The sequence below is a fragment of the Microcaecilia unicolor genome, chromosome 1, assembly GCF_901765095.1.
Source record: "Microcaecilia unicolor chromosome 1, aMicUni1.1, whole genome shotgun sequence".
Lineage (NCBI taxonomy): Eukaryota > Metazoa > Chordata > Amphibia > Gymnophiona > Siphonopidae > Microcaecilia > Microcaecilia unicolor.
The window spans coordinates 665164306-665177034 of NC_044031.1; the positions used below are offsets into that span (position 1 = coordinate 665164306).

A 12729-nucleotide genomic window follows, 5' to 3' on the forward strand; every position below is an offset into this window, starting at 1 on the left:
CAGCTGAAGACTTATTTTCAGATGTAGAATTAGTTTAAATTTAGTTTATTCTGTTTTAATGTGTTATTTTGTAATTCCATCTAGTTGACATGTTTCTTTCTTTTTGTAATTTGCAATGAATCCAGTGGAGATATAGCAGAATATAAACTCTGTATAGAATAGAAGGGAAAGTAATAGAGAGGTCCACTTGAATCTTGCTGCCGCGAGTCATCATCAACCTGCTGTTAAGAATTTGGAGAATATAATATAACTGAATGAAACTTTGCCTTGGCCAGAAGATTGGCAAGTGCCACCAGATTTATGCTGTTTCATTATATAGTCAAAAATTAATGGGCACTTCTCTACTGAAGAATAAAACTCAAAACTAATAAAAATAGTAGAGGATACACAAGAAATGCAATATGTCACAATCTTATACGTGGGTAAGTCTCATATATGCTTGACGGCTAATGTCACTTCACTCCTCGGTGAACCTATTGCCGTACAATATTATAATCATAGACTCTTACCCTCCGACCTACCAATGCCTAAGTACTTTACTATTCATTTTTTATTTTTAACATTATGTGTAAAGGTTAGGCATTATGTTACTTATCTGAGCTTGTTTCTAACGGGGTTTGTGAGCACACCCGTTAGAAACAAGCTCAGATAAGTAACATAATGCCTAACCTTTACACATAATGTTAAAAATAAAAAATGAATAGTAAAGTACTTAGGCATTGGTAGGTCGGAGGGTAAGAGTCTATGATTATAATATTGTACGGCAATAGGTTCACCGAGGAGTGAAGTGACATTAGCCGTCAAGCATATATGAGACTTACCCACGTATAAGATTGTGACATATTGCATTTCTTGTGTATCCTCTACTATTTTTATTAGTTTTGAGTTTCATTATATAGGCAGCAGCCCTAATTTGTATCATTTTCTCAGAGAATAAAAAAGGGAGATGGGGAAGTAAGCATGAATCTCATTGCAGTCAACAGTGAACATTCAGGTCAGGACGTAAACCTCAGATTAACCGCTCCTTTTACTAAGGTGTGCTAATGGATTTAGTGTGCGCTAAATGCTAAGATACCCATTATATTCCTATGGGCGTCTTTATCATCTTACTGGAGAATGTGGTAACAGCGGTTAGCGTATCTAGATTTAAAAAGATTTGGACATATTCCTGGAGGAAAAGTCCATAGTCTGCTACTGAGACAGACATGGGAAGCAAACTGCTTGCCCTACTGTTTGGAAAACAATATACTGGGCTAGAAGGACCACTGGTCTGACCCAGTTTGGCTATTCTTATATTGTTATCATTTAACACATGCTAATCATTAGTGCACCTTAGAAAAAGGACCCCTAAAAGATTAAACCTGAATGCTTAAATACCTCACAACCCCCAAACAGAGATTTAGCACAGTCATTTCTTATTCTTTCCAACCCAATGGGATGTTGGAAAGAAATTATACAGAGGGACTGAAAATAATTCAAAGTGAAAAATGTTGACATGGGAAAGAACCCAATCTATGTCTATGGGAGTGACAATTGCAGAAGTTACAGAATGGAAACATTAAAAACACAGAAACAGAATCATTTGGAAACCATTTCATTCAAACCATCTCTCCCCTCCTGATCATAGCCGCACACATATAGAATAAAAACTTTTAATGGTTCTTCGCCCGCCTGCGACTTAATCTAATCTCAAACAGCTCATTCCAACAATTGTCCCAAGCAGTTTACAATAAGATTAACCAGTCAAAACACCAGGAGCAAACAGTTCTAGTAAAAAAAAAAAAATTTACGAAACAAAAAAATTAACTAATTGATTACATGGCAGGATATTATTGGTATATTATAATCAATCCCAAGTCAAATATTTTTAAAATAAAAAAAGACTTTATGCATTTATATAAGCAAGATAAGAAGATTGGAATAATCTTCCTTTGAATATTACACACATTTGTGCTGACCGAAAAGAAAGAGCTGTCCAATGGCTGGTTCTTACACATGCAGTTACATATTTCATTTCCTTTGCTATTTAATAACTATATATATATATAGTTATAGTACAGTATAAAAAAATACACATCCACTTCCACCCAGTACACAAAATAAATTAAACTGCTCCCAACAGGTAAAACTGTGTAAAAGCTTCCTGCAAATATATTAAAACTGCTCCAAATTTAAAATACATTAAGGGCTTCTTTTACCAAATCGCATGCAGCAAATGAGAGAGAAGACCATTCAGTTACTAAAGGATTCCTGTCATTTGCCACACCAGGAATCGCTAGCACTGTTTAGTAAAAGAAACCATAAATAATTAGGAGCCTGAATCCAAAAGCACTGTGGAAAAAAAACTAAAAGGAAAACAAAACAAACAAGCAAAAAAGAGTCAAAGAGAAAAGAAGACAAAACTTTACCTGTGCAGTGCTTTCTAAATAGCATCAAACTGAATCTGAGCTTGGTTGCTTTACTTCATAACAACTCAGTTGGCATTGTCTTATGCTGTGGTATACTACTTTTTGCTTTGATATTTTGCTAATATTACTCCTGATGCAGGCATGTGCTGAAACATGTCATATGATGATTTGTATATTATGATGTATGATATTTAGCTGTTTTTAAAGAATGAAATGCATTTTTTGTATATTTATATACTACTATTATTTAATGTTTTATCATGCTATCTTTACTTTTGCATAATTTGATAGCATGCCTTCACCAAAGCAGCTCGAAGCATGGCACAAAGTAGCATTCTCTTTCCGCTCCTCAACCCAATTCTCTCTCTTTACACAAATAAAACCCTCCCTCAATCCTTTCCATCCCAATTCTCCCTTCTCCCTCAGAACCAACATGATTAACAATCTTTGAAAGTCAAGTTCCCCCCTTGGCCACTGGCCTCTCTGCTCGGGCCTATAGATCATAAGGGTCACACTGATAACCAAAACCTTAGATTAGAATTGGGTCTACAATGCAAAAAAGATTACACAGTTAACCAAAAGCCTTAGAATAAAATCAAGATTTCAACCTCCTTTTAAAAGAAAGGTAAAACCTCTCCAAACACAAGTCTACAGGCGATGCACTCCATAATCTAGGGCCACACACCGAAAAGGTTTCTAGCCTAGTGCACTATAGTTTAACCTTACCCAGAACCCTTCATTCGTTGCTTAGAGGGGCCACTGCTCCCCAGTATTGTCTTGCCTCTGCAGTGTGGAGTGCCTCTCTTATTCGTTTTAAAATTCAACTTTGATCCAGTGACTCAAGTATGTAACTTTTTTAAGTAGTCACTAAACATGGCGACACCTAGAGGCTTATTTTCAAAGCACTTAGCCTCCCAAAGTTCCATAGAAACCTATGGAACTTAGCCTCCCAAAGTGCTTTGAAAATATGCCTCTCTAGTGACCTAACGGTGTAATTTGTTGTTGGTTGCTACATAGATGGAATTCACACAGTGAGTATATATTACTGTGTCTGTTACCTTGGTACAATGTCACTCTGTGGTTTGAACTGTAAAATGTAGTCTGTGTCCCGCAAATGACAAGATGGATTCGGATAGGCTGGAGTGGGCTTTGACGGCAACTCCAGTAGTTGGAACATAAGGACAAAGCTGGGCAGACTTATTCGGTCTACGTCCCAGAAACACAAAAGAAAGACCATGATCAAGTATATAATATCACATTCATTGTTTAATCTTTAATTGATAATGAATATGACTATTGGGCAGACTGGATGGATATTCAGGTCCTTATCTGCCGTCATATACTATGTTAGTATAAAATCTGTTGACAGTGACATCTAACAGCTAAATAAATTATCACACTGTTTCATTTTTCTTTCCAACCCAATAGAAAGTTATAAAGAAGTTATACATAGGGGCTCGAGAGTCTGTCTGTCCATTTATCTCACACACAGGGAGGTTGGAAAAAGTTCTATCAGCCATGCTCTGCATGCATTCCCCACTTGATTGGACTTGTTGGTCCCCCCACCCCATTTAAAAAAAAAGTATAGTTGCTTCATCCTTTTATCACTTCCCAATAGTGCTCCTTTTAAAGGAGATGAAAACTAAGACTATGCGGTTTTGCTCTCTTTGAATGCTACTGCTTATTTTAGAAGACAGCCCTTTAATAGTTTTTGTATTGTGTGCTAGATTTGCTGCACCTCCATGTATGCTTTTGTCCCATACCTCTTGGCTTATCTGGTCTAATCTTGGTGATGTTTACTTGATTTGATAATTTATAGTGATGGATCACATCCCTTGCAGCGGTTTATCTATTTACCTTCAAATGAACTTTAGCCGAGACATAGAGCAGGGTCTGGGGCAGAGCCAGCACCCCCCTTACCTTCCTGTGTCTGCTCCTCCCTAGGTCTGTCACTCTCCTGCTCCTGTGGGTTAATGCAATCACCCTGGCCCTGACTTTAACATGAATGCAACATTCAAGGATAAGAAAGAAAAATAAAGCATGTCCATGTCCAACATAAACCAATACAATTCAGAAGAGTGGAATTAGGCAAAGATGCAGCCAGACTAATAAAATATTCAGCCAACACAAGACATAATACTCATTAGTTCAAACTCACAGAGTAATTTGACTTACATGGGTCTGGGTCACTAAGAGGGGCTCAGGGCTGTAGTCAGGTGTAGAGAGGTGGAAACTGGCATCACTGGGCAGTTTCTTTGCCAAGTTTCTCCCTGGATCTGGAGAATATGATATGGAGAGAGATTCATCAGAAGATTCACTCATGGGCTCTGGAGAATCCTTACTAGCATCGGGTTCTTGCTCATGCAGTGGCTGAGAAATGAACAAGAAAGGATGTAAGTTGGAAGAAAGTGTTTTAAAAAGACATAACTTGTTGAAGGAATGAACATACATGTTTTGTTTCAATATCTAAGGAGCTGGTACAGCATAAACAGGTAAACAGATGACTGGCACACTGATTCCCAGGGGATTTCTGCAGAACTCTGCAAAGCAAAATTTGAACAGTGTTCCTCCTCCCCTGTGCAGAATTTGACCAGTATCACAGGATCTATCTGTAGCCACTTTCCAAGGAGCCAACAAGAAAGAGTTCTGCTTTGTATGAGCACAATCATGTGAACAAATGACTCAACAAACTGATGAGAGAAGGATCAGAGCCTCTCTTGGTGGAGTGGACTAACTCAACAACTTCGGAAGGTCTAGAACGACTGAGTGTCAGCAACTTCCAGCCTCAGGCCTGTAGGCAGTTTTACACTCACCATTCCCTTTAAGTACATATATGACTCGTTCTAGTTGAGTGATTTCTCAGATCTTCCTTTCTATACCCCCAACCTGGTAGCAAGCACCAGTTGGATTATAAATATTAACCCTATTTAGTCTTACCCCTGACCATCTACCCAGAAGACCCAATAATGGGGGCAGAATCAACTACCAGGATCAAAATCAGTTTGATATGTCTAGCGCATTCGATGTAGTAGATCATAATATCCTATTAAACATACTAGACAACTTTGGTATATGTGACACAGTCCACAAATGGTTTCAAGGATTCCTGAAATCAAGATCTTACAAAGTGAAAATGAAAGGAACCTTATCCTCTCCTTGGTCACTGGACTGTGGCGTCCCTCAGGGTTCTCCATTATCGCCCATTCTGTTTAATATAATGATGTCACCACTAGGCAACAGATTAGAAACAGCAGGATTCAAAACATTCATATATGCCGACGATGTTACCATATACATAACCTTCAAAAAGAACATTAAAGACATCTTACAAAAGGCAAAAATTTGATGGAAACCTGGGCCTCAGAATCCAAACTAAAGCTAAAAAAATAAATAAATAAATAAATTCATGGTCATTACCAACCTATTTGACCCAAACGACTACAACAGTTTCACAATTGACAACACTTCATTCCTCATTGACAATAATCTGAAAATTCTAGGTATAATTATAGACAAATATTTAACATTTGATACTCAAGTTTCCTCAGGAATCACAGAATCTTTCAGGTCTTTTTGGAAACTAAAAAGGGTCAGACCCTATTTCTCATCAGAAACATTCAGACTATTGGTACAATCATTAATACTATCCCAATTTGATTATTGTAATGCCATATATGCTGGTTGTAAGGAGTACCTGTTGAGAAAACTCTAAACAGCTCAAAACACTGCAGCCAGGTTCATATTGTAAAGAGTATGTAGGACAGGCCCCAAAGGAACCCTGGGATAGGCCAGAATACCCCCGTTATAGGCAGGCATTCCCCAGGAAAAAACTAGAAATAAAGAACTACAACTCCCAGCATGCCCCAAGGGAGACCGGGGATAAGAGAAACTATGTGCATTCCCAGGAGTCTCCAGAGGAGGGCCGCAGGGGAAGGAATAAGGCTGATTCTCCAACCTGGTGGAAGGGGTGGTGGAACAGGTGGGTGGAGAAAGAAGAGCCACCAAAGAGCTTTAATGAAAGAAAGGGTGAGCAGCTGGGAGAAGGGCGGGGCGAGGAGAATATGGATTGGGCTCCTGAGGAGAGAGTGGGGGAGAGTGAGCCTTGCCCTATGGAGTTGACTGAACCGGAGAACACCCTGGAAGAGCCGATGGACTTTTCAGCTCTGGCTCAGCGAAAGCCAAGGAAGTAGCGGGGCCAAGCCGGGTCAGGCGGGAGGAGGTCAGGTAGGAGTGTGACTGACCAAGAGGGTGGGACCCTAGGCTTTGAGCCCGCGCAAAGCCATTACTGTGGGTTTTGAAAGCCTGGCTAAACTGAGCTGTATTTTTTTGAAAGCCTGGCTAAATTGAGCTGTGTTTTGGAAAGCTTGGCTAGAACTGAACTGTATTTTTGAAAGCTTGGCTAGACCTGGACTGTGGTTTGAAAGCCTAGCTGGACTGAGCTAGGTTTTTGAAGCTTCGCTAGAACTGAACTGTATTTTTGAAAGCTTGGCTAGACCTGGACTGTGTTTTGAAAGCCTGGCTAAACTGAGCTGTGTTTTGCAAGCTTGGCTAGAACTGAGCTGTGTTTTGCAAGCTTGGCTAGAACTGAACTGTGGTTTTGAAAGCCTGGCTAAACTGAGCTGTGTTTTGCAAGCTTGGCTAGAACTGAACTGTGGTTTTGAAAGCCTGGCTAAACTGAGCTGTGTTTTGCAAGCTTGGCTAGAACTGAACTGTGGTTTTGAAAGCCTGGCTAAACTGAGCTGTGTTTTGCAAGCTTGGCTAGAACTGAACTGTGGTTTTGAAAGCCTGGCTAGACTGAGCAGTGGGGGTAAAGCTTGGCTAAAAGCGAACTGTGTTGTGGGAAAACCCCGCTACACTGAACAGGGTATTTTTTTTTTATTATTTGCTGCCACTCTTCCCCAGGTGGGAGGGAGAGGAAGCAGCTGTGGAAGCCTGGACTGGGAAACTAACCTGATTGAGAAAGGTGAATGATAACCGTGCTTTGTTTTGTGTTTTGGGTGCCACAACTGAGGGAAGGAAGGAAGCCCCTCCTAGGCACTAAAAACCTTCATTGTTCTGAGGGAGAAAGGAGCAGTACTGGAAGGTGTTCTTCAGGTGTGGAGAGCTGCAATCGCTGAGGGAAGAGGATCCACTTTACAATATACAAAATCTCAAATTACACTGGCTTCCCATCAAAGTAAGAATTACCTTCAAATTATATACCTTTATCTTTCAAATACTAAATGGCACAGCTCCAGACTATATGGTGGCATTAATAAACTTACCTCAAAGAAACACTAAATATGAGGCAAGAAACAATCTCAGACTACACCTCTCAAATTGCAAAAAAAGTGATGTACAAAACTGTCCACTCTGCAGACTTCACTTACCTAGGAACCAAACGGTGGAACTCCTTACCACCCAAAATAAGAAATATACAGGAATATACTAGATTCCGCAAAATCCTCAAATCGTTCCTATTCAAACAAACCCTCACAAAGAACAACCATATCTCAAACAATTAATTATTACCTGAATCGGTTATTACTCTATTTACCATTAACTTTCTCTTTTCCTCATGTACAATTTCTCATTCATAATAGATTTTCTAAATGTTAAACATCCGTAGCTATCCCAGTATGTTTGATATTGTATTGAAAAATTGGATTCTTACAGCAAATTACTTTCTTATGCATTATTCTTTATGTATCCTATACTGTTTATTGTATGCCACATTGAACTCAAACTTGTTTGGGATATTGTGGGATATAAATGTCACAAATAAATAAATAAATAAATAAATAAAATCCATCTCTCTCCCTCTCACTTTCTCCACAATGACCAGCCAATGGGCGGGTCCATGAAATACAGAGATGCATGCCCACCTTCTCAGGGCAGCAATTTTACAGGGGGCCCCAAAGCCCTTCCAGCAGGCTGTATCTTCTGCACCTTCAATCAAGTTTGGAGCCTCTATAGCATGGGGGACAAGGAAAACTTCCCTGTTTGAACCTGATAAGGCTGGCCTGGCACCTTCACTGGCATCTTGAACTAGTGTCTGGCCTACATTTAATGAAATAATAATCTAACACAGAGGTTAAAGTAAATCAAAACCTTATACGCTTCATATCCAAATGTGCTTCCAGTGTCTGTCATCAAGTTCCAAACCAAATTCTGAATTTGGGTTTCAGTTAATTTCTATGGGGTCATGCACCAGAACTGGCCTTGAAGACTGCAGCATAAAGCGAAGGCAGATCTTAGCAACACACTTTCTGAAATCAGTACCTCCCGTAAGGGAGTCTAAGACAGTCTACTCCAGCCATGAGCTTCCAGAGCCTGTAAGGCTGCCCAAAGCTTAAGATGTCATGCAAGAATTACCCAGCTCACAAGAATGTCCTTAATTACTTTTATGATCAAGGGTATTTAAAGATATTTATTACATGGTATAGGATCCTTCAGATTCTCCTATCACCACCACACAGGCTAATATTGTGAGCCAGGCACTTTTTATGGTGGGTAGGTATTCCTCATTTGATCCACAAATGTTAATACCAATTAATACCAGTTAAATCAATATTTTTTTCTTATATATTTTTTTTTTCTATTTATTTCTTTTTGTTTCTTTTACTTAAGCATAAGCACTTAGCTTCTATCTGTAGCGTCACCCAGGACTCCTTCATCAAGGTACTTTAAAAATGCTGTTCATTCATCTCGGAGATCTCATACCAAATGGAGAGCAGCTGAGCAATGGGTGTGGGGCGGAACCTATGGGCTGGCAAGACGCAAGAGGAAGAAAAGGAGGAGGAACTAGAGCAGGAGGAGCCAATGGAAATTGCTGCTCTGACTAAACTGGAAGGAAAGGAGGTGAAACAGGAGAGGGCTGCTTGGGAGGAGAGCTTGGTAGAAGAAGGGAAAAGGTGGCTATCCCACAAGGGGAACTGAGAGAACAGGTTTACCACGGAAGGGTCATGCGGGTGGTGGTCATGGTATAATGCTGGCCTGGTTGGGGTAGCATCCTTCCTCCAAGCTCTCTGGTTGCTGATGCTGTGTTGGGCAAAATATTGGTATGAGATCTCCGAGATGAATGAACAGCATTTTTAAAGTACCTTGATGAAGGAGTCCTGGGTGACGCTACAGATAGAAGCTAAGTGCTTATGCTTAAGTAAAAGAAACAAAAAGAAATAAATAAATAAAAAAATATATAAGAAAAAAATATTGATTTAACTGGTATTAATTGGTATTAACATTTGTGGATCAAATGAGGAATACCTACCCACCATAAAAAGTGCCTGGCTCACAATATTAGCCTGTGTGGTGGTGGTAGGAGAATCTGAAGGATCCTATACCATGTAATAAATATCTTTAAATACCCTTGATCATAAACGTAATTAAGGACATTCTTGTGAGCTGGGTAATTCTTGCGTGATATACTATGATACCCCCTCTATTAAAATAATGACACCATATTTTTGGATTGTTCAAAGCTTAAGATGGGCATTGGAGTGTGCATAAACAGAAAAGCCATCCTTAATCTTAAATGAAAATGGCTCATCTCCCTCCCAACAACTCCGCTTGAGTTCCCAAAGCTCTAGTGCACAGGCTAATAATACCACATTATTTTACAGGAGGGATCTTATTCAGAGTACACGTAAAACTCCTGCCTTCAAATTCAGTGGCATAGCCAGAACTAAATTTTTGATGGGGGCCCAAGGATAACATGGGTGGGTACTAGGTATTGTGGATGTTCTCCTGTTAATAATCTGTGTCACTGCTGCTGACTGCATAAGTCTGATGCCAAAGTAGAAGGATCAAAGGCCACTAATATTTATGCCTACTATCTCCCAACACTGGGTTAGTCATGTGCACCAATCTGGAACAGGCCACTTCTGGAGCCCATGGAAAAAAACAAATCCCAAGTGTCATGGGCTGGAGGCTAGGGTCACCAATTAGCTGCCTATCAACATTTTCTTTCTGGCTACAACTGTTCTTCCTCTCATAAAACACAGCTCTTAATAGCCATTCCTTATTATCAGTGACCAGATTTCTTTTTTTATTTGGGCTTCAAAACTTCAAACACAGACTTGGTTTCCCCTGCTCTGTTAACCCTGTAGTATCCATACCAAAACTGGCACAAATCGGTCTGTACAGTCTCTCCTCCAGGCGTTCTATACTTTAGGAAATCCCTGGGCCCCCCAGGCGTATCTCCATTGGGGTTTTGGAGCCATTGCTCTCACTCCCACAACCTATTACTCTCTTTTTCCACTATTTCATTTACAGTTCTGAGGCAAGTTTATTCCCTCCTGTCTTCTTCACAGTTAGCAAACAGTTACCAACAAAAACCCCTCAACACACAGCCCTGGCCTTTTACTTCTCAGCCATAAGGGCTGGGGCAGCCTCCTCTATTGCTGAATCCTTAGACATCAGCCCTCCCCAGGCTGCTTTGATTAACAAAGCACAGTTCTTAGCCACCAGAACTCTCCAAAGGCTCAAGTAAAACTTCTCTTCAAAACTTATCATCTTTGCCAAATCTCGTCAGCATTAGGGCTATTCTTCGTCAACCTCCAGTCTCAGGCTGCTCTTCCTCCAGGGGTTTACACCATCCATCTCCACTGCTTCTTAGCTTGGCGTCCATTTCGGGACAAAAAAGAGGAAAATATTTTTCACTGAAAGAATAGTCAAGCTCTGGAAATCGTTGCCGGAGGATATGGTAATGGTGGTTAGCATATCTGGGTCTAAAAAAAAAGTCTGGACAAATTCCTGGAGGAAACGTCCATAGTCTGTTATTAAGATGGACATGGGGGAAGCCACTTCTTGTCCTGGGATTGGTAGTATTGAATGGTGCTACTAATTAGGTTTCTGCCAGGTACTTGTGATCTTGATTGGCCGCTGCTGGAAGTAGGATACATTGGTCTGACCCAATGTGGCTATTCTTATGTACTCGCCCCGGGCTAGATAACCTACTTACCCTCTGCAAGCCTTTTGTGTCCATCGCTTCCTGGTTAAGCGTCTATTTTGGGGTCCTCCTTTCCTGGGCTAGATAACCCACTTCCTGGACAAGGGCTTGCTCTGGGGTCCTCTATCAAAGCTGGGTGAGAGCCCCTTCTTTCCCTCTCCTCTCTGTGTCTGGCTCTCTCTCTCTCTCACTGGGCTGGGCTTCCTAGCTGTGGGAGTTCTACAACCCCTCTCCCAGGCCCCTTCTACCTGTGGGTGGCAGCTACAGGGTTTGGAGTAACTGCAACCTTCCTCCCATAGAGGTGCCCTTCCTGTTTCTAAAAGACCTTACAATTCCCTCCAATTCTGGGACTCCAACCCATGTTTTTGTTCTTCCCTTCTGAGCCCATATTCCTTCTCGAAGCTCCTGTACACCATTCCCAGTGGAGGACAGAGAAGCCCTGGGACCATGGTCTGACCACCACACAAGCTTCAATCCCTTCCCTGAACTTGTTCCAGATGACTCCACAGTGAGGCCTCCTCCATCCTCCACCACATCTGCACACAAGCTACAATAATGCTGTAAATGTAACAAGATGGCAGTGGTGAAGGAAGTGTGAGAAACGTCTCTCTCCATTTGGCTAACTATTCTTTTTCCTCAGACTCTAATGGTTTAAAGAAAAGGTAAGACACACCTACACTGGCCCTGCTTGCCTGGAAGAAGCTGCTGGAAGACTCCAAACCCAAGGAGAGACTACTGGGAAGACTTCAGCATTGCCAGAGCATTTCATTTTTCCTCTAAGACCACATTTGGTTACCCTGGATTCCTTTTGGGATGCCTTTGCTGAGAACTCCCTTTCTCAGAAATTTTCTTCTTTGTCTTCTTTATTACAACATTCACTAGAGGACCAACAGAGACTTGTAACTAAGGTAACTGTAATAGAAAGCAGACTAGTTCAAGTAGAGGAAGATCAAAACTGCTTTCTGATCAACAGTCTAAAGTAATGGAAGATAATTTAAATTATTCATGTAAGCTGGAGAACTTGGAAAAATGTTGTTCATTGTCATTCATTACTTTTTATTAATTTCCCAAAGTTGCCTTCAACAGCATTGGTTCTGACCTTAAAGAGGTATTTCTTTGACATCTTAAAAGCTCCTGAACAATTCTGCCCTCCTATTTTGAAGGTGTATTATATTCCTCCTTTTAAAAAGAAAGAAGAAGGAAAAGTGAATGTTTCTGGAACTGATATATGTCTGGATGCTGTAAATGTTGCACAATTTATACAGGTAGAATATGATGAATATGTAATTCCAGCTACACTGATAGTAAATTTTGTATTAGAACCTAATAGGAACTGGGTACTAAACATTTTCTTGAAGGGGTGAACAAACATGTGGATAAAGGTGAGTAGGT

General features: G+C 40.5%; 1 protein-coding gene across 1 annotated transcript in view; it reads right to left on the reverse strand.

Moving 5' to 3' along the window:
- Positions 1–12729, reverse strand: part of CCDC33 (coiled-coil domain containing 33) — a 642117-nt gene that overhangs the window by 617638 nt on the left and 11750 nt on the right. Inside the window, exon 3 of the mRNA XM_030187021.1 lies at positions 4584–4778. Within this exon, the coding sequence (XP_030042881.1) occupies positions 4584–4778 (195 nt within the window). The remainder of the gene's footprint in view (positions 1–4583; positions 4779–12729) is intronic.